Genomic DNA, 21,286 nt, shown 5'->3' with positions numbered 1-21,286 from the left:
TTTTTAATATAGTTGGATTTTTTACATGTGACAGTTAGGAGCAAGAAAAGGTTTCACAAAGATGTACACGTACATCGAGAGCCACAGACTGTTTTGCCCAGGATTTCTTCACTTGGTCATACATAATTGTGTTGTTGATACCCAGGCCACAAAAAATAACAAAAGCCTAAAATTTAAAAAGAGAAAAAAGAGAGTCAATTATGAATGAGTTATGATACAAGCACAAAGATGAATACTGTCTTAATCATTAAAAGAAACTGCATGGAAATATTAGGAATAATCATGTTTTAACAGGTTATTTTAAGAATGCAGGTGAGTCACTGGCCTTTAGATAAGAGATTAGGTGCCAGAAATTTGTTTTAATCAGGAGGCTACTTTCTAAGTGAGGATTTCTGAGAATTAATGTCAAACCACAAATATAGACAAGATATTCCCTCCCATCCCTTGAGTGGACTGAAGCAGATTACTGAGAAATACCAAATGCTACTGAAAAAGTATGTTAATGCTGAACTGAATGCCTCTTACTTCAAACAGTCGCTGGTCAGCATCGTCAAAGGATTTCCCATCAAGCCTGTTCAACACTTGAGCGACCCCTTTAGAAAGAGTTAATATGAATTATAATCTTCATTCACTAATGCACAATGCAGAATGTTTTATTCATTGGTAAAATGTAAACCACGTATTTCAAACTGAAAAGGAAAATGCAAATATTTATTCTGAAAATAATTAAACAGACACAGATGTGCAATAATTTGATTGTTTTGATACTAGTACTTTTAGCTGTTATTCTTTACTAAGAATAACTAATATTCTTTACTAAGTAAAGCACTCACAGTGCTCTTCACAAAAGGTTGAAGATCTATTTGAGAAAGAACTAGATCATTTCGCTAACAGCAGTCATATAAGTTGTCCTAAAAATCTGGAGTTACCAATACAATTTACTGAATCAGCACCTTCATTCCTAAAATCTTAGTTAGTTTAGCATCACCTGGGTATATAAACCCTTTTTTACTCCTGACTGGTTCATTAATTTACTGAGCCAATGAAAAAACGTGCATTTTCCAATGATTTCCAATGATGAAATGCTGATTTCTACTACAACAAACATTGCTATTTTATTTAGCTGCAATAAGGCCTTAGAAAAACACTGTAAGAGTAATCAGCTGCCAAGAGTCCAGATAATTTCTTGTTCTTGAAGACAATGTGCAGTTCACAACAAACAAGACATATTTTTAAAAGACTCAACTCCCACATCATCTCTGCTAAAGAAACTCAGAGATCCTGCATGACACCAAGTGCCTTCAGCAATGCACTACTGATCTCAGCTCTCCCTGACAGCCACAATGCACAGGGATTTAACTCTTGCCCTGACAGTATAAATTGCTATTGCTTTGACATCAGTTCTTCTGAGGGAAGTTTGCAGAGGAATCTGGCACTGTTATTTTCAAGCACTCCTTTTTGTGCCAGAAGCACCTAATAACAGAGGGCCTACTGCTGGTGCAGCATAGCTGTGAAGTATCCTATTAAAGATTCCCTAAAACTCTGTCACATCCTGATCCCGCAACCACCACTGCAACAGGCAACTACAACCACTACCACAGCCCCTCAACCAAACCTTCCCTGAATGTATCCAGAGTTTATCATTAGAGGGAAACAACAACTCAGCTTGACTGCAGAAACCATTGCTCATGTACTAAAGAGAGCAACTCAAGGAAAACAAGACTGCATATAAAACATTTTTCACTAATATCATTAGAATTTCTGTTTTCGTCTCATTAAAGTTCAGTATGACTTAGAACTTAACGACACAACTGGAAAGCTGGAAAAGTACATAGACTATCCAAGTCAAAACATCCCTTCTTGGATACTTAGCATGCATCCTAGGTAGTGTAACTTCCTAACAATATTCAGCATGGAAAAAGAAGAAAAAGTAACACAGAATTAAAAAGATAGACCTAAATTTACATTAGCACAAAAATGATGCAGCCATGAGGAAAGTCTTACCAATTATTTGGTGGGTGCTGTTCCATATAGGAACACACAGGACAGATCTTATGTGAAAGCCAGAAATTTGGTCAGCCTAAAATGTAGAAATGAGAGCTTCCATTAGTGGTGCTGTTTTCAGTCTTTTAAATCACAGTAATAGAAATGTCAAGGAGTAAGTTTACATTATAAATGTCATTTCATATGAATCACCTCTCAGATAAAATTCTGCTGAAACTTCATCCACAGTAACTAAAAGTCATAAAAATTGCCAAAGAAAATACAAACATTGACATCTTTACCACATTAAGCTTACACTCCTTGACTCTGATTTGGCACTAAAGACAAACTATGCTTGAGGCAATGTCCAGACAAATTCTGGATTACTTACACTGGTGGATTAGTAGAGATAACTTTCACTGAACAAGTTTGCTTTAGAAGTACCCTTCCCAATTGTCAAACTGAAATTGGACTTAGCAAGGCAGCTGTACAAGGAGGCATATGGGAAATACACTTTTTCAGAAGAAAGGTGAGAGTAAGTAGGGAATTGCGCAGAAGTGCAAGTCAGTAAGGACTGAGCCAAACCCTAGATTTGAGATAATTGGCCCTTTTGGTCCAATGACAATTTACTGCCTCATTTATTTTTTCTATCTAATAGAGTATACAACTTCATAATTTATTTTAAGTGTCACTGATTCTTTCTTTTCTACAATTAATAAGCTTTATTATTTAGTGTCACTGCTGTGAAATCTAGTGAACAGAAAACAGTTTTTCAAATGAGATTAGAGAGTGGAATGAGTCCACTCACAGATCAGGAGATGTTCTGTTACTAAAACTGCTACTGGCAATCTTTAATAGAAGAAAACTCAAAGACCAGCTATAATTCATATATGGGAAGTAGGATGGGATCACTGTGATCTCCTAGCTAGCAAAAGATACAACTCAGGTTTTAATTAGATTACTGCCTGTTTCTACATACTCAGAACTCATCACTGAAACCAGTGTGGAGTGCCACCTAAAATCCGGGGGAGTGGGGTAATAATTGATTCAAACAAATGTCTTAAAATGAACTGTAAAATACTTTTGCATTAAATTCCTGATGAATGAGTTGAAAATTGAGCATCAACATTTACAAATGAGAAGTAGTGTTCTGTGAAAAGAATGAGATGATTTTCAACAGAGGCAGAGAACAGAGTTTCTCTTCATAACTACAAATGTATGTTTGATTCTAAGTAATAAGGGATACATGTTCCTCTTGCTACTCTTAACTGTAGAAATAATTGAGTAGAAAAACTGATTTTAAGAATTAAATTTTCATAGGAACCCATCAAATGAAAATTATTATTGCCCTTTTTATAATTTTCTTTATATATATTGGGTAGTGCCTCCAACTTGGAAAGGACTAAGTGTGAAACAAATAAGAGATAGCTGAATTATTCAGGGCATGATATAATACAAGTACAATTGCAAACATCAAGGACTGGCATGCTCTAGGTTAGCAGATCTAAACACCCCAGGCATTAATTGTACCTCTTGCAATTCTGAACACATTAACATCAATGCAGTTTTCTCTTACACTTTAACAGCAGGCCCCTTTTATTTTTTCTTGTTTCAAAAATTTCCACTGGTTTTAGAGATAATCTCTTTAATGACATGTGGAATAAAATTGGAACCAAGCAAACTCTCAACATGAAACACTTCCAGGAACACTTACTGTTGGAATATATTTTCTGAAGCTTTCAGACCAAGGCTGTGATTAATGTTCTGTCCAGTTGCTGGCCAAGTCCTCCATAGTAATGCTGGATTACAATTCAGTTAAGATTTTGTCCTTCCATTTGCTTCTAACATTTATTTATATGTTAAGTATACTTACACTTTTATCTGTAGCTACCTTTCTTACAGGAAATAAATACCTTAAGATACACAAAAAACTTTGATTTGGCGTGATATATATATCTTGAAGAAGTATCCAATCCAGTGTGTATTTGAGCAAATTAAACTCTTGGTTGGCTAAATTAGATCGCAAACAACATTTGTCTGTCTGGATACCAGCTCTGTTTACACTCTGTGTACAGCCCCAGTCACCCCAACAGCTAACAACGATGATACTGCTAACACTGAACACCAACAAATTTTCAGTAATAAAAATAGCTTTGCATAAATATCAAGGCAATTGGTAGTGGAAGTTATCACTTATTAATAGGGAAAAAAAAAGAATCTTGGACAAAGTGACTGCTTAAATTCATACACTAATCCAGTGATCTGTGTTTACAGTATAAAGCCATGTCAACAACAGAAGACCAGAAGGACAACTAACTGGGTAGAAAAAATAATTCAAAATAAATATTCACACATGTCACAGCCACTTGGATATAACCCCAAAATTTTTATATTAGTCACGGTGCACAAAAGCTCATTACACTTGTAAAAATCTCTTACCTCAGCATCAAAGCGAGGGTCCTGATAGGCATCACTGATGTTCACGGGGAGACCTGTGGAAGCGACGAGTTCAGCAATGCTGTTATTTATTAGCCAGTCAGAATAAGAAGATGATTTTTCCACGCTGTCTTTGAAACTGTCAAAATGCACGGCAAGGGAGGAAAAGAATACCGTCAATGTTAATTTTGCAAGTTCAGCATGCCTTTCATACACACTAATAGGAACGGCAGAACCATTTACAGTTATTAATGGTTTCCAAAAATTAACAGTAGAACAATAATTTAGTATTATTGAAATGGTACCTCAGAAAATCTCTCCTTTACATAGCTTCCTATTGAAAACAGCAGTGGTGTCTCAAGTAAATAAAATATTTGATAAATTTTACCTATGAATCAACAGTGGATTGTGTTCTAAGTTTCTGTAGGATACAAGACTGCTCATGCAAAGCAACCAGTTCTAAATAATATTTTCTGTAGAGTTACCTGGAAATATATAATTTTAAGATTTTTTAAAAAAATTAATCTAATAATCTGTGGTATTTTCAAATTTTATTTTCAATTATTTTACTGTCAAAATGACATTCTTTTGACTTTTGTCATCTGAAATGCCAGATCAGAATGGCTGAAGAAGGGATCATTAAACAATTCTGAAATCAATACTGCAAGTATATTACAGCAGGTGGATCTTAGTAGTCCGACAAGACATGAAGGTTTCCTTTTCTTTTTATCTGGTTAAATGAGCTTCTGCCACAATTGCTGAGGGGGTAGAGAGCTATCACTAAATGATCATAAGACACTAGAATTATGGCCTCAACTCACCACACTCCACCGAAGCTTCTCCAGAAAACTCAGTGTTTACTCAGACCTCAAAGTCCTCACCTCATACCTCACCTAATCAGCAGGAAAGTTCTCTTTTACTTATTTCAGGCAGGTTCCTGACACTGGCAATGTCTGGCTACTCATGTGTGAGAAAAAAAAAAAAGTCTGTTGTCTTAGTTTTGAGAAGAAAACTGGTAAAATTTTGACACCTGAAAAATATTACTTAGAAAAATAATTATTAAAGAAGCTAAGGAGAAGACTACAGTAGCTTAAGGCTTTGAAGTAATGCTCATGAATGAAAGCAGGCTGCTCAGTAAAATCCTTGAAAGACTCAATCGAAGTGAAAGGATTGATTTTTTTGACTGCATTGATTTTCTGGAGACTAGTTCAACTGCATCACTCATCTGAAAGAAAACTTAATATGCTTAAAAGTCGATAAGTTAAAATAATAATGATTTACAGAAATCTAAAGGAATCAACTTTCATTTGGGATAACAATTTTGAGTGACTATAATAAATGTTATGTGTATACTTTGACAGAGACCTTTATATAAATATAATGGGTCTTGAGCTAAATTAAAAAAATCACATTTATAATTTAAAATTTAATTAAACATTTAATTTATTTCAAATACTTTGGAAGAAAAAATCTTTAAGGGTAAGGATCTAATTTCAAATGCATAGTTACCAGTTCATACCTTATGTGAATGATAATATCATTATCATATAAGACAAATCAGGACTGCATTATGGTTGTCAAGCACTTTAAGCAGCAAATGAATTCAAGTAAAGGAAACAAGATGAAATTCATTAAGAAATTTTAAAAGTGTGTTCTAATATGTTCTCTCCATTCCTACCAAGCACTCTACACCCATACTCCAGAAGACAGGCACATCATCCCAGGAACAGTTAAACAGTTGAGGGGTTTCAGCACTTCCTCTGTAGCAGCCCAAGTGGGAAGGAGCACAGATACTTTTGCCCACACAACTCATAATCTGGCCCAGGCAGGAGACCTGTCCACTACCACTGGTACCCAGGGTAGAGAACTGTCATCCCAGCTACCTGTTAAATGTAACCTTATCTGCCAAAACCACTGCTTCTGCGCAGGAAAGGCACAGTCCACAGCACACTCCATCAGGCTCATCTTCATCTAGATCACATCAGAACTGAGCTCTCAAGGATTTTAAGATTTATGAATATTTTTTCAAAGGGAGAGAAAAATTAGGGGTTTTGGCAAGCTTGTACTTCAAGAACAAGATCGCTGGGAAAAACAAGAGCATCAGTGTGCCAGTATGGATCATAGACAAACTCAATCATGGTGTGTGATGAAAAATTGCAAACTGAACAGATAAACTCAAGTGTGGCCTTGCAAGGTATTTCTTTACAAAAACAGTAAAAAAAATAGATGTGACTATTTACTATGATATTTAGGGATTTAACAGGTGAGCTGCTGTCATGCAGATAAGGAGGGCAAAAGAAAAGCCAATTTCTAAAACTGTATGAGAAAGTATATTAGGGAATGAAATACTTTCTTGAGACCTTTCTCATTTAGATGAAACTTATAATGAGAACTGTTCTCAGCCTAAAATTTCTTTGGATTTCAACTAAAATTTCAAAGAAATCATAGTTTTCTTAACTGCTGTAAAGATGAAGAAACTCGTCTTGCCTTTTTTTCCCAAATGAAAAGTCTTGATGACTTTACATCAGTTACAGCTGCAGAATGTAGAATGAAAAGGGCAAGACTCACTAGAAAAATGCTCAAATGTCAAGGGCTCGCGGCATTGTTCTGTATCCTAAATAACCTTTATTTTTCCACAATAGTGCCAATAACTCAAGCTGTGCCTGTGTAAGATCCAACTGTGACATCATATCTGCCAGTCTAACCCTGGTCTTTGTAAAAGCAACTTCACTCTCCACAGGAAAAAATCATCACAGAAAAAGGGAAACATTTTTAGGTTAAAATGCATAGAAATATACCTTCATGAATCTTACGAAGACTAGCTACCAGGCTGCACGTGTTTATCCATGTCTTGGACTAAAGTAAAAATAATCTTGACTTGACTACATGCAGAGCAGGCTACTACAAAGTGCTTTGTAGCAACATGCTAATATAACTATGGTAACAAGAAATGAGCCAGCTTGGTTATCTTGACACCACTCTACATTGTTTTGACTAATCTGGCTCCAGATCAAGTTTGAGAAAAACAGGAATAACAACAACATTCCTTGATTCATACTCCTGTGCCTGAATAAAAGAAATATATTTTCACCCCCTAGGAAAGACCAACTGCTACCCTGAAACTCTTTGACAAAAGCAATAACTTGTGATTCTCGGATAAATCAAGAGGTTATTTATTAATATTTAAATCTTCCTATTTTTTATCACTTATTTTTCATTTGCTTTGCTATTCCCGTACTTGGACATGGAAAGGAAATAGATTCTACCCGTATTTCTGTGTGGCTCTGGATTCTGTTGTCAGCTTTCACATTTTAGAAATTTTCTAACACTACCCATTTTTCTAATGCTGAGAAATCAATCCATGAAATGGTTTATCACCATGACAGCCATTTGATATGGAAAATTGTCCTTTAGAATCAGTATGAATTAATCTGCATAAAACCTGTGTGATAAACACTGAGCCCTGAAAGATGGAAGAAATGTTCTCACAATAGCCCTGAATCCTCATCCCCTCATTTGGTATATAGGACATTTTATGTGAATGGCTACCAGTGGTGTAACTTTGCAGGGATTGGTATAACAACCTCACATGAACAAAAAGCTTTCTTTTACTACTTAAAATTGGCCCTTTATAAATGTTTACAGATCTTACCAGGCAAAACATATACTTCCATTTTGACTGGGCTCCCAGACAAGATTTAGTCACAGGAACACAGTTTCTAGGAAATACATATGCTCTGTGCTTTCTAGGCTTTCCAATTTGACAGGAGCAGAAATAAAATTTTACTGGAAACTTTTCAACACAACTGTACAGAAGAATTCTGTAAGAAATCAAAAATCTAAAATAATTTTGTAATTTTTACTTCAATATTAATAAAGGAAAATAACATCTGCATGTTATCAATGAGTTCAACCGCAAAAAGTCAGTTTTCCCCTGGTTTCTTACCTGAGACACTGATACAATACTACTGCATATATATACACACAAAAATACATATATTAAAAAATATAGGCAGGTATATTTATTCAAGCAAATTTCCAATTGAAGCAAGCAGGAGTCTTGTCTGAGTAAAAAATGTAGGCTCACACTCTTCAATCAAATCTACACAAAGTTCCGTAAGAAAAGAAAATCTCGACCAAGCAAACTTAAAAATTATGTGAAAAATGAAGTTATCCATAACCATGGAAGACATGAGCACTAACCTGTTGTCGGTATCAGCACTGCATTTTGGAGACAACAGTTCAAAGGATTTTGTAAATTTCACCACCTGTCACAAAATAATAACTTAAGATCATTATTAAGATTAATAAACTTAAGAATAACTTAACATAAGGTTCCTCTATTTAAACTGTATTTTTATCTAATAGTCTTAGGATAAAAACACAAATCTGTATTCTCTCAATGGAGAATTCATGTTTAAAATAAACACTGTTCACAGTTCCCTAAAAACCAGTATCAAATCAAATGGTATCTTTAGATTCCTCAGAAAACTATTTTCTACAAGCATATACACTTCCCTTTAAAGGCTTTCAGGACACGAATTACTGAGCTTTACTCAAAATTCACTTTTTTAATTAGGAAAATAAACAAAAAGGCTGCTTTGCATTACTAACTGCAACCAATCACACTTGAACATATCTGTCAGAAGCACATAAGTGAAACATCTTAGAAGTGGCTATAAGTGATACAGAACAGAGACCACGTTTATGGATGTTTCCCCATCTTCACTTCGGTTCTGAATCGTAAAAGCTTTCTGCACAATGTATAAATAACAATATTTTAGACATGGTTAGACATTGAGTTACTCTAAGCAGATCTATTTTGATATATATGTTAACCCTCTAAAACAGAAGAAAGTCAGGAAAATAACTGTTCTGCCACTTGTAAAAATTACCAAGTGGGTGCAAGATGCTATTCTCCTACTCCAAATTAACCTAAGATTTATGAACATTTAGAAAAAAATTTTAAACATTTTGTCCATATTTCACAATTTGGTCTAGAGGAATAAAAGCTCATTGCTTGTGGTTTGGGAAAAGCCCCTCCAAACTCAAAGGCAGAAATAGTACCAAGAGCAGAAAAATGAACTGCCACCCACAACTTCCTAACACAATGGACATTTCTGTGAAAAATAAAATCATATTATACTTATAAACACAGTGACATTTCATAAGAATATAATAGAACTGTATCTTGTAATTATAAAATTGGGGAGGGGGAATGGCTAGGGGAATCTAGAAAGAGAAAAATAATTAGAAATATTAAAATTCTCTAGTAGAGAACATAAGTGAAATAAAAACTTTGATCTTGATTTTATGAAAGCTGGTGTAATTTAGGGCATACTCCATGGAAAGTTCTTAATTTTTATTAACTGAAATGAAATGTGAATAATATCTTTCCTCCAAGGAATAGAATGGAGATTTTTTTTCTTCCATACAAACAGATTTATGATTCTGTCTCTGACTTGTCACGGCCCAGCAACAAATAATTAACTGCAGAATCAGTGAATACAAAAAAAATAATTGGGTAGGAAAAAATGATATTACAAACAAAGTTTTATCCTTCAACTACTTCTCAAATCAGTAGAAAGGAGGGTAGCTTATATTGAATAGCCAGAAAACACTGGAGGGAGCTACAAATATAAAGGCAGCCACCTAATTTATTACTAATAACAATACTCATACAAACTTCAAACATTTTTTAAAAGGCTCTCATACCCTATGAATATCGGTACTGCAAAGTCCCAGTGAAAGCCCCTGTCAAAACTGTCAAATACTTTCATACAGTTTACATCCATCTGTTCAACAGAGCTCTCCAATGAAATAATTATTCCTGGGTCAAGCAGACATAGTAAAAAACCAAATAGACATTGCAAAAACCCAAAAATACTTCAGTAATTCTGAAAGTTGGACTTCCATTTCACCTTCTCAGTGTAAAAGCTTACTGCTATCACAAAATACGCCTACTGGGCTTGAGACAAGAGGGGTGTTGATAAAGTTTCAATGTGTACCTAACTTACATTTAGGAACAACACACTGAAAAATACCTCCTGTCCTGTACTTACATATGATATGCAACTGTACTTACTGGTGACTCAATATCTTCCAGAAGTAATACTGAGCACCGTTCACACTTCAGTAGAGTCTGGGCCCGATGCATAATTTTCTTGACAATTTTCTCTAAGTCAGTCTGTTCTTCAAAGAGGTCATTCACTACTTCCAGTAAAGCCTGTATACAAGGACAGAAAACTCTTGTATTGGTTGTAGAATTAATAAATACATGGAGCATTGAAAAGAGATGGATTTTATATGAGTGATCTATTGAAATCTTCATTCAAATACAGTTCTTAATGATTATAGCCACAGCTCAATATACAGACCCAGACTACTGTAGTTACACCTACCTTGTGAAGGAAGAGTAGGTTCAACACTACCAGAATTATTTCTACTAAAGTTTCGGACCTGTGATCCAAGCTAACAAAAAATATAATTCCTTGTTATTGCAGAAAGGATGATAAAAAAGAAGCCAACCATTATTAAAAATCCCTCAAAATTACCATTTTGTTTCTTCAAAAAATAAAAGGCCTCTCTGACAAGGGAATGACAGGGGAGCTCAGCATTATTTTCACTTCAGAGCCTCCTGTCCCAATGCATGAACAGCACCAGCAATCATGAGAGTGTATTCTATGGAGGCATGCTGTCAAAACCCTTCACATAGAGCGTTTTTTTCTTACTTAATTTTATAAATATATGTCCACATTATTTGCACATGAAATGAATATTAAAAATTCAGGATGGCAAAGGCTTGAGATTAGTAGAATTTTATGAGAGCTTGAATCTCTGCCTAAGTAACTGTTTCTCCTGCATCATCTGTGCCACAAATGCAATTGTTTCAGTACTACAGAATGTGGAACTGACATCAGGAAACAATAGCCACTACTGCAAGTGTATTTCCCCCCACACTCTCTGCTTGCTGCTTCAGTCAAGGCAGGGATCTTTTGAAAATAACATTTTTGAAATAAAGCTGTCTGCTTAGCAAACACATATGCATAGCTGGAAGCTGCAGGAACAAAAGACAAAAGTTTGATGTTGGTCCACTATACATTTCCCACTCACCCTGCTTCTGTCATATTCCTTCCTTGAAGCTGCGAATAGCTGGGCATTGGATATGGCAATCCCACAGAAGGGAAGGTACATCTGCATCACCTAGTATAGAAAGGAACATTAAAAACAACTGCAATTTTTTATAGCTATTTCTTACTAGGAAAGAGACCTAAACTTAGGGGACACATCACAGGAAGGTCTCAGCTCACTCTTCAGCAGAGCACTAAACACAAAACAAAATTATCAAGGGCAAGGCACATCAGATGATTGGAAAGAGGTCAAACGTCTAGGAAAGAACAAATAGAATTAGGTCCACAGGTCCCAGAAGTCGGGGTCCTCCATAATTTCTCTGGGAATCTGTAGGTTCTCAACTCTATAAAATGTCTTCTGAAGACTACTTTAAAAAACTGTAGACATGACAGCTTCCCAAGAAAAATATTCTTTATTCTCTGGACTGCTTTTCTGTTCTGAGCTCATGAAGCAAGCTCGAGTCATATTCCTTTTGAGGAATTCTACATCTAGAGTACATAGATTTTGGAGAACACTAGCACAGTGGAACACAGCACATTGATCCTACACTATTAGTCAGAAAACTTATTGTCTTTTCAAAGAAAGTTAAAAAAAAAGTTAAAAGAACATGCTTGAAAGACTGGGCTTTAATGTATCATCATATATTAAAAAATATTGAAAGGAAGGGACTGGGAACACAGTTTGAGGTGCCCAAGATGATTTTAGGTTGGCTGTGTGAAGCTGGTAAACTAGACCAGTTAAACGGTTGAATACCTGTGGGACTGGCACTTCACAAGGATGACAATGGATTAAAGTCCAAACCCAGCACTTTTTAGCAACACACTGGTAAAAATTCTGTAACATACTGTCACTCCTGAGTGGTTCCCAGGCTTAGGTCTGAGACTTTTAGTAAATTTTACAGCTGCTGAATAGCCCTAACATTTGAAAAGCCAGTGGGAATTGAGGCACTCTGCTGTGTACAGAGCCAAAAGAATGCTGCAGCAGCTAACCTTTCTTCTATTTGGTCTGTCTGTCTATTGTAAGAAATCCTGTCTGTGACAAATTTTGGCATTAAGAGAGTGGCATTTGTCTTTGAAATTCTATTTAATTAGAAAAATACTGCTAACCCAGAGACGTGGGCTATTGAGACTATCTGAGAAAAGAACCCAGAAGAACAGAAACAGCAGCAACTGCTGTTAGACTTTATCTGCCTTGAACACTCCACTGGTTCCATACCTGCTTAGTCTGTGTTTGAGTAATTTGGAGAGCGTTTGGCAAGGATTCTCAGATCCTCTGAATTTTGTACATTTGCACCTTGCACTCCGTCACAATAACCGCAGACTTTAAGGGAGCACACCAATACTGCTAATTTGGAATCACCCTACTTTCATCCTCTTCCCATCACAGTTGCCTCCAAAGGAAAATGACACTTTAAACTCTACACACACTCATCTTTTTGCAGAGGCAGTAATTAAAGTAGCCAACTATCACACCAGACCTACAGGACAGAGTATACAAAATGAAAAATAAAGTACAAGTGTAAAAAACTGACAAGAGGGATTAATTTTTTAATGGTTAGAGTTTCTGTGAGAGAATTTTGCATATTTCAGTTTAGCTTTTATTTCCAAATGAAACAAAAAACCCTATCTATATTTTCTTGTAACAGTACTAAGAACCACAACCAAGTAAGAGATTAGAGCAGGAAAAGTAACCTTTAAAAAAATCTGGCCTTTAGTGAAATTTTGAATATTTTGAAATAATGGGATTGGATGCATTTTTACTTAACCAGTAAATACTAGTATTTATTTTCTGCACACTGGAATTTCTATTCCCAAAATTAATGTGGCCCTATGAAAATTGAAAGCACAAGAGAAGCTTATGAATCTTCAGGTATCACAAAACCAGCCAACAAAAAAAGTCTTTTAAGTGAGAAGAAAATAAAACCTTACAATATTCAAAACCACTGGTCTTCGAACCCAAACTCCAAGGCACTGGCCCTATACAGAAATTACCACCCATGAAACACTGTTCTATGGAATATTAAGAGCCTTGAAAGCCACTGACATACATCACTCTTTTTACCACTCAAACTAATTGTGTAAGGCGCAGCACAATTAAGAAAGACACCAAGCTGTTTAAGAAAACCAGTAGAAGAAATAAATGTCAACTGTATGAAGAAATAAACCAAGAAAAAAACTGTCAGGTAGAGAGGAATCGAACCACAAGGCATCGTGGTTCAATAACTCCTGTTTACCTAAGACTGATGAAGCCTACTGTTCCTCTTCCGTACTCTCTGAATGGTCAAAGTGACTTTCCACTAAACCAGTTTTGGCAAGTTGTAATACAGCACTAAGTACATGAAGAATGAAGATGTTTCTAATGGTAGCTGACTTCTAAATAAGATTTTTTTAACCAAAAATTGCTCAGTGGGATAGAAAGCAGTTATTGCATTATTACCTCATATTACAGATTTAAATCTGCAGTATTGAGACTATTTATAACCACCTCTAAGATGTTTATGCTATGACTGTGAAGACTCCAGACAAATATGTAATTCAACTCTTATCTGTCTGAGCCACAGACTGTAAGGAGCTGGTTCGGGGGTTTTCCCTCCAAAGAGAATGTAAAAAGTTGAGGAAATGGCACCTAACACCGTGAGATAGATCGAAGCAAAATGGAATATATCTGAAAGATAATTTCCTTCCACATCTATTTTGAATTAATTAAAGGAAAAGAATCTGCAGATTTACTAAAGTGATTGTCTAAGAAAGCAAATAGACAGAATTAAAAAAATCAAACCAGCTTTAACAGATGTGCCTCATTAAATTATTTTGCCTAATAGGATTAGATGCAGTGATTCATCAGTACTGTGTGACATATTGACAAACACATCAGTAAGTATGTAACAGTACATTTTATGAAAATAGTGTTTAGGCTGAGTAACAACTTAATGAAGATGCTGAAAGAGAGTAGTTTTTGTTGGATTTTTTTTCATGACAACTACAAGGCATTCAGATACAGTAACATCAGGTTAACAAGTTCATATTGTGAATTACTTGAGCATTCAGGGTCCAGGTGACCTAGCCTAGTTTCTCTTAATCAAGCCTCCTGTAAGTATCCTTGGGTAGCAACTACACTCACCTGACAAATTCACAGCAGCATACTAAAGCTAAAAAGCTGTACTCACAAGCTGTCCAGTATTTTATCAGGGCAGGAAACCTATGAAAAGAAGTAATGGGCACTTACAATATCTCACGTTTTTGTTTTTAAAATTCTATTATTTCTTGATTGTATGTTAGGAGAATTAAAACACAACTACCAAGGAAACAAACAGTATAATGACAAGAAGTTTTAGTATCCAGTTATGTAATTACCTACATTTTCATCTACATCTTGAAGATGACATATATTTACTTCAAAACTACACCAGTAAAATCAAATGTTTGCCCTAGCCATAGTTATTTTTGGCTTCACAGAGGATATATTTCCATTGATTTAATATCTCCACACACCTCCAGACTTTTTTCCCCTAAGTTAGACCTTCAAATCCACAACAATAAATGAAGCAGGAGCTTGATATTTAGAAGTATGAAGTATTTCCAGATTCTGCAGTATTAACTACTAGGACAAGTAAGCTACAAACTGTGCTTGTTAGTGAATATGTTTATTTTATGGCATCAGTTCAGAAACACACCAGTGCTCCCTCAGAACTTTAAAGGGCAGTCTTCCATATGCTTCCTGTTCATAATCACAATTTTACAGGCCAAAAGTTCCACACCTGGTTATACAGTTGTCTGGGCACATCAGCATCTGGACACCTACACTACAGCAGCACAATGTCTTGAGATGTGACACTCATTTTCCTTTCATCTAGCTTTTAATAGATGATGAGACACAGAATACATGAGTTAAAACGTTTCTTAGTGTTCCTCTGAACTGCTAAAAATGAGGGTTTCTTCTCATCATCTGGGTTTGTATTTCACAATAATTCACACAATACAAATCTTTTTACCATCAGAAACAGGAAGGAGACCTCTGGCCAAGCTCTTTCTGACAATGTGTGCTGTCAAGAGAGCCCACCTTTCACTTCACTGCACAGCCTGGGGATGAGGGTCCTTATGGAATCTGCAAACTCTTCCCATGCTGCATAAGAAAACCCCTGCTGGTTCCAGCTGCAAAAGAAGGCTATTTACTAGAATGGTGTGCCTCACAGGAAAAAGTTCTGAAATTTTCTCTTTTGAGAGGAAAGTATTAACGCAACAAAGTTGCATGCGCGCAGACCTGCAATGCAGAAAGTTATTAGCTAATGGTGAAAACCAGCCAGTGCTGCAATGGCAGCACACTGCAGAGGTAAAATGTGAGCTTCACGCTTGCTGGCTGGAAAGCAGCCCTGACTTCAGCTTCAGCAAATGCAGTGACATTTACCCTGCTTCCCCTGCATGCAGCTTCGCCCTGGCCAAACCTCCTCCAAGAGCACACGCTGCCATAACTATCCAATACAGTCTAACTCAGGCTTCTGGCACACTCCAAGCACCCCCTGCCTGTGGTCAGAAAAGAAAACAATTCTGATGTCCGACAGAAGAAAGAAGCTTCTCAGTAATGCTTGTGTACTCACTCTGGCACAAACTCCAGGCTGAGCTCTCAGCAAATGCCTGTCTGGTTCAGTTGTTTTCTTTAGCGGCCACAGGAGCCACTTCTCTTTACACAGCTTGCTTGGTGAGCCTGTGGGGAAAGGAGCTAGTACAGCCTTCCTAGAAAGAGAAAAGAAGTCCTTTCAAAGGAAATGTTTTTGCTATAGTTTTAAGTGAAAATGTTTTGTGGACACACTTGAAACTAAATTAGGGAAGCCAGCTGCCCTTTAAAACATTTCCTAATGTGTTCAAAATAGGTTCAGAGAATGAAATATTTTTTCTACTGAATTCTGAAAGCAATAAACAAAATCCAATTGCAAAATGGTTAAACACAAGTGCTCATCCAAATTCCATTACCTCCTGCCAGCTGTGCAGGGTCTGGCTAGGGACACATCTGATAAAATCTAATTGTTATCTAAGTTTTCACAATTCTAAGAAATATTTACCAAAATCATTTTTCCACCCCAAGCATGGAAAGAACAATTGGTTGGCAAAAACACTCCATGAATTGTAGGCACACAAACACGGCACATTAGCTCCTGCTTGTTTCACTAAACCTGCAGAGGCTCCTGGGCCAATTTTCTACTGTCCTGTTTTGTTTTTGGGGGGGGGGGGGGGGGGGAGGGATGGTGGGTCGGGTTTTTTGTTTTGTTTAGTTTTGGGGGTTTGGGGGTGGTTTTTGTTTGGTTGGTTGGTTTTTTGTTGTTGTTGTTTTGTTTTGTTTGTTTGTTTTGGTTTTTTGGTTGTTTTTGTTTTAAGTTTGTATTTGCTTGTGGTAATTCATTAATAAATGTACCATAAAAATGCACTACTGCATGCAAACATACAGCAGCATCTCTGCCCTATAAAGCTCACTATCTAAGTCTGGTAGCTTTTGGTGTCTGTAAACAGCTTGAAAAGGACCATGGGAGCAGTCCTTCAGCACTGACTCTGTGCTTGCCTGCCTCATAGAATTACTGGCACACATTCAAACTAGATAACTGCGTCACCAGACAGATTACAAAACATGTCTCTGGTAGAAGCAGACTTATTACAGTTTTAAAACCTGACTCCTATGTAGGTCACTGTCCTCACAAGCCATGGCTGTGGGAGACTGCTGCATGCAGGACCAAGGGGCAGGAAAGGGTGAGAGTGCAGCCAAATGTGCTCAACTCTGATTCTCCTGCAGGCCCCATCACTGCCCTCTAGTTGTGCAACACAAACTCATCTTTTCTCTTTTCTGCTATGCATCCAAGGTCTTTAAACTGGGAAACCAAATGAACACATTGAACTTGATTTATAATAATATACCTGTAAAACTGTTTATACAGTCAGAACATATCTAGTAATCTTATTTTTTTCTGGCAGGTATTTGAACATTTCTTGACCCACTATCTATCATGATAGATAGATAGATAAATAGACAGACAGACAGACAGATAGATACTATCCAGATAGGTATTATCCATTATTCTCCTCATTACCAGGTGTGAACCTCTAAAAATCTAAACAAGACATGCTGAATTAAACTGTCAGGAACCCAAAAATATTGGAAGTTGCTATTAAACCTATTTTTAACAATATTTGGTAAGACATAAACATTTTAACATTGCATTAAATTTAGCACTCGGTATAAAGAAAAAAGGAGAATAACTGCACTGTAAATTTCCTTACAGCACCTCATTTTAAATGATGTTGCTCCAAATGAATCTGAAATATGAAAACATTTCTGCTTAAGACTAGAAAGCCAAAAATAAATATATTTTAAATGAGTGCTATTCTAGGATCCAATCATCTGATCTCCTACATGCAAAATCCAGCTATTTTCACTAGGAATGTCTCTATATTTTACACAAACCTGTATCAGTGATGCCCACTAATAAGCAAATACGTCAAACTGTCACTCAGTTATTCAACATGTGATATTAAACCAGGATTTCCAGAAGGGAAAATCAGGACAAGAGGAAGGAAAAAGTTACACAAGGAGTAACAGAGGTTCTATTAAAATCAGAAGTCTGTAAACTGAAAAAGAGCAGAGGTAGCAGATAAGGAGCATCACCATCATCATGCCAGTGTAAGCACCTGTAAGGCATCAGCACTTAGCCCCAGGACTTCAGCAAATGCACAATGAGCTATAAAGCAAGGAAAACTCAGCTTGCAGACAGCCCCAAGGAGGGCTGCAAAGTTGCAGCAGTATGATTAAACCAGTGAACCAACGTGTTTCTACGTCATAAAAATGCTGGCAGCCATGGAGACTCCTCACTGCAAGGGCTACTGAGGACTCTCAAATCTGGATGGTGGAAGTATAGGCTATGTCTGTGGGACCACCTGCAGGAAGAAGGTCATTAAATCAACCCAACAGTTATAAATGATGTTTCTTTATCAACTCTAGAGTTTCCACCCATTGGACATTGGCAGGGCTTTGTAGCAAAGTCTTACAAAGAAACGCTAAGCACCTTTTGTTCATCTGAAATAACAGGGATGAGGAGCATCATAAAAGGCCATGAATCCTCAAAACCACAACTCCTACCCACAAATAAAGTTCCTCTCCTTCAAAGGATGAACATCAGTTCTATTTGAAACATCTAAGTTATATCATCACCTTAAAAAAAAATCAAGCTGAGATAATTCACAGTGGACATTTCACCTGTGTAATGCTTCCTAGAGAGACCAAGAGGGGCTGTTACTACCTGGCTGCTCTGCTCTACCCTGTTTGAGGAGGAGTCACTGGAGGCCAGCCCCCAGGCACAGGAGCCTGCAGCTGTTATGTAAGGCAGGCAGTTCTGCAGTACCTAAATCTCAGTGTGTCAAAGCACTTTGGCAGACCATGAACAAAGTTTTACAGCAGCAATGTCAGGTAGTAATTTTTATCTAGAGACAGAAAAACTGAGCCAAAGAAAAATTAACGGATTTCTGAAGGAAGGAAAAAGGTCAAAAGAAAGATTTTGTCAAAATTTTGGAAAGACTCCTGGCTTCCACTATGCTTGAATCAGTGGAACCAGCTTTATAAATGTCACTGCATGAGATGGAAGATCTTGGTATTGGCAAAGTGAGAACTGTGAAGACTGATACTACCAATGCTAAAAATAGGAATTGCAGACCAGAACTTAAAATTGACATAGGAGAATTAATAAGTATCACCTCAAAGCTATCTTCCCTACAACACAGTTGCAGACTTGGATCTTACCATTTCAAGTTGCACTCATCTGTCATCTGGCAGACAATATATATAATAATTGACCATGTTAACTGAGTGGCATTGAAACCAAGCGATAAATTCCATGTGCATACCATGAGAATGTCATCTTCAAGTAACAGTTCTACTTACAACTAAGGTAGCAACTCCTAATTCTTGTTCATGATGAGAAATAGAAAATTCACTTCCTGCTGCAGGCCATAAGGATTAGAGTACACAAACTAAAAACTACTAATTCTTGACTTATCCAAAACCGAATGAAGATGCCATCTTTCACTTTTTGTATGAATTTAAATCCTCTCTTTAGAGCCACAGTGCAGATACAGAACCAGAATCACAAACTGGCTGAGACTGGATGGGGCCTTTGGAGGTCACCTAGTCCAGCATACTGCACTCAAGCAGGACTGCCTAAAGCTTTTTGCTTAGTACTTTGTCTAGACAGCTTTTGAATATCTCCAAGGATTATGATTTCATAACCTCTCTGAGCAACTTGTCTGTCTCTCTCACAATAAAAAATTGTAAAAAAACTTTCAGACAGAGTTTTCCATGTTTAAGATTATGTTCATTGCCTCTTGTCCTATCACTTGGCACCACTGAAAAGAGCCTGACTCTGCCATCTTTGTATCCTACTAGCCACTATTTATACACAGTGATGAGATTCCCCCGTGAGCATTCTCTTCTTTACTAAACAGTCCCAGCTCCCTAAGCTTTTCCTCCTAGGGGAGATGCTTCATTTCCTTAATCCTCTTTCTGTACCTTTATTGGACTCTATCCAGTACATTCATGGACATCCTTGTACTGGGAAGCCCACAACTGGACATGTTGTGTAGAGTCATGATTGAAACTTAATCCTGCTGTTGTACGAATGCTTTGTGCAGTTTAACCAGAAAACCCATTTAGCTAATTTATATATAACAGTCTACACTGAGATCCTGGTGATATTAATAAGTTTTTATTCAGGTTCTTCTCTCACATACTTCAAGATGTGTTTTGTGACTTTTGAAGAAGAAATTATTTAATGGTAGTCTTTTTATTCATATTGGACCTTGTTTAAGAGAGAATGTTTCTGGCAGAACTTACTGCAGAAGCCTGATCCTTTGCCATGCTGAGCTCCTCTTTCAGCAAGGTGGGCATCTTTTTCTGACTGAAGTAGCCAATGTCAGCAAAATCCTTCCAGCTGAAGCTCCAACTGGAACACAAAAGCCTGAATCTAGCACATTAACCAAGCAGGTTACATTGTGCCTGGTGTGAGTAAGTTTAGCTCACTCAACTTCTCACTGTTTGCAGCATCAGTTCCAGAGGGATGAAAAGGGTTGGTTCTGTTCCACTAGAAAAAAAAAAAAAAAAAGTGAAGCAAATTTTCTTAAGTGAGGTGCATAATTTGGTGACAGCTTAAAAGAAAGCCAAGGAGCCAAGACACCAACTGTATTCCCTTACAATACTGCTTGTCAAACAAAGCACCTCTAGTGTTTCTTAGGCAGTAAAAACTTTACCCTCAAACAGAAAAAATCTTTAACTGAGTGGAAATAACCAACAAAGGACAACAAATAGCCTAAGTGACCCTTCCTTTCATCACATCATTTTATATCTCTCTTCCAACCAAGATGCATCTGTAGCTTGACCCTTTCTTCCATAACACATAGAAGCACCACAACACAAGATAATCACATCATATTTTCTACATATACCCTTACATTATTTTGTTGAGTTTCTCCTCAACATTGGGAAATTTGCTAGTGATGTTCTACATTTGCCTATTTCAAATGTATGTATATTTAGTGACTAATATTGTACTGAATGCCATGGCACATTATGCTGGGTGACACCTTCATATATTTCTACAGAGAGTCACTCTTACTCTTTTTTTCCACTTTTTAAGATGAAAAATAATGGTAAGCAATGTAGTATATTTTCAATGTATCATTTTTACTCATAAATATTTTCTTAGGAA

General features: G+C 36.7%; 1 protein-coding gene across 1 annotated transcript in view; it reads right to left on the bottom strand.

Moving 5' to 3' along the window:
• The window catches only part of PDE11A (phosphodiesterase 11A), a 108,016-nt gene that overhangs the window by 54,214 nt on the left and 32,516 nt on the right, over positions 1-21,286 (bottom strand). The window contains exons 3-9 of the mRNA XM_066323308.1: positions 11,533-11,622; positions 10,505-10,645; positions 8,623-8,687; positions 4,423-4,558; positions 2,005-2,080; positions 526-593; positions 74-166 (exon numbers count right to left, since the gene is read on the bottom strand). Of these exons, the coding sequence (XP_066179405.1) occupies positions 74-166; positions 526-593; positions 2,005-2,080; positions 4,423-4,558; positions 8,623-8,687; positions 10,505-10,645; positions 11,533-11,622 (669 nt within the window). The remainder of the gene's footprint in view (positions 1-73; positions 167-525; positions 594-2,004; positions 2,081-4,422; positions 4,559-8,622; positions 8,688-10,504; positions 10,646-11,532; positions 11,623-21,286) is intronic.

This window comes from Sylvia atricapilla, chromosome 7 (assembly GCF_009819655.1).
Source record: "Sylvia atricapilla isolate bSylAtr1 chromosome 7, bSylAtr1.pri, whole genome shotgun sequence".
Lineage (NCBI taxonomy): Eukaryota > Metazoa > Chordata > Aves > Passeriformes > Sylviidae > Sylvia > Sylvia atricapilla.
The sequence above is the reverse complement of the archived record's forward strand: the minus strand, read 5'-3'. Positions and strand labels throughout refer to the sequence as shown.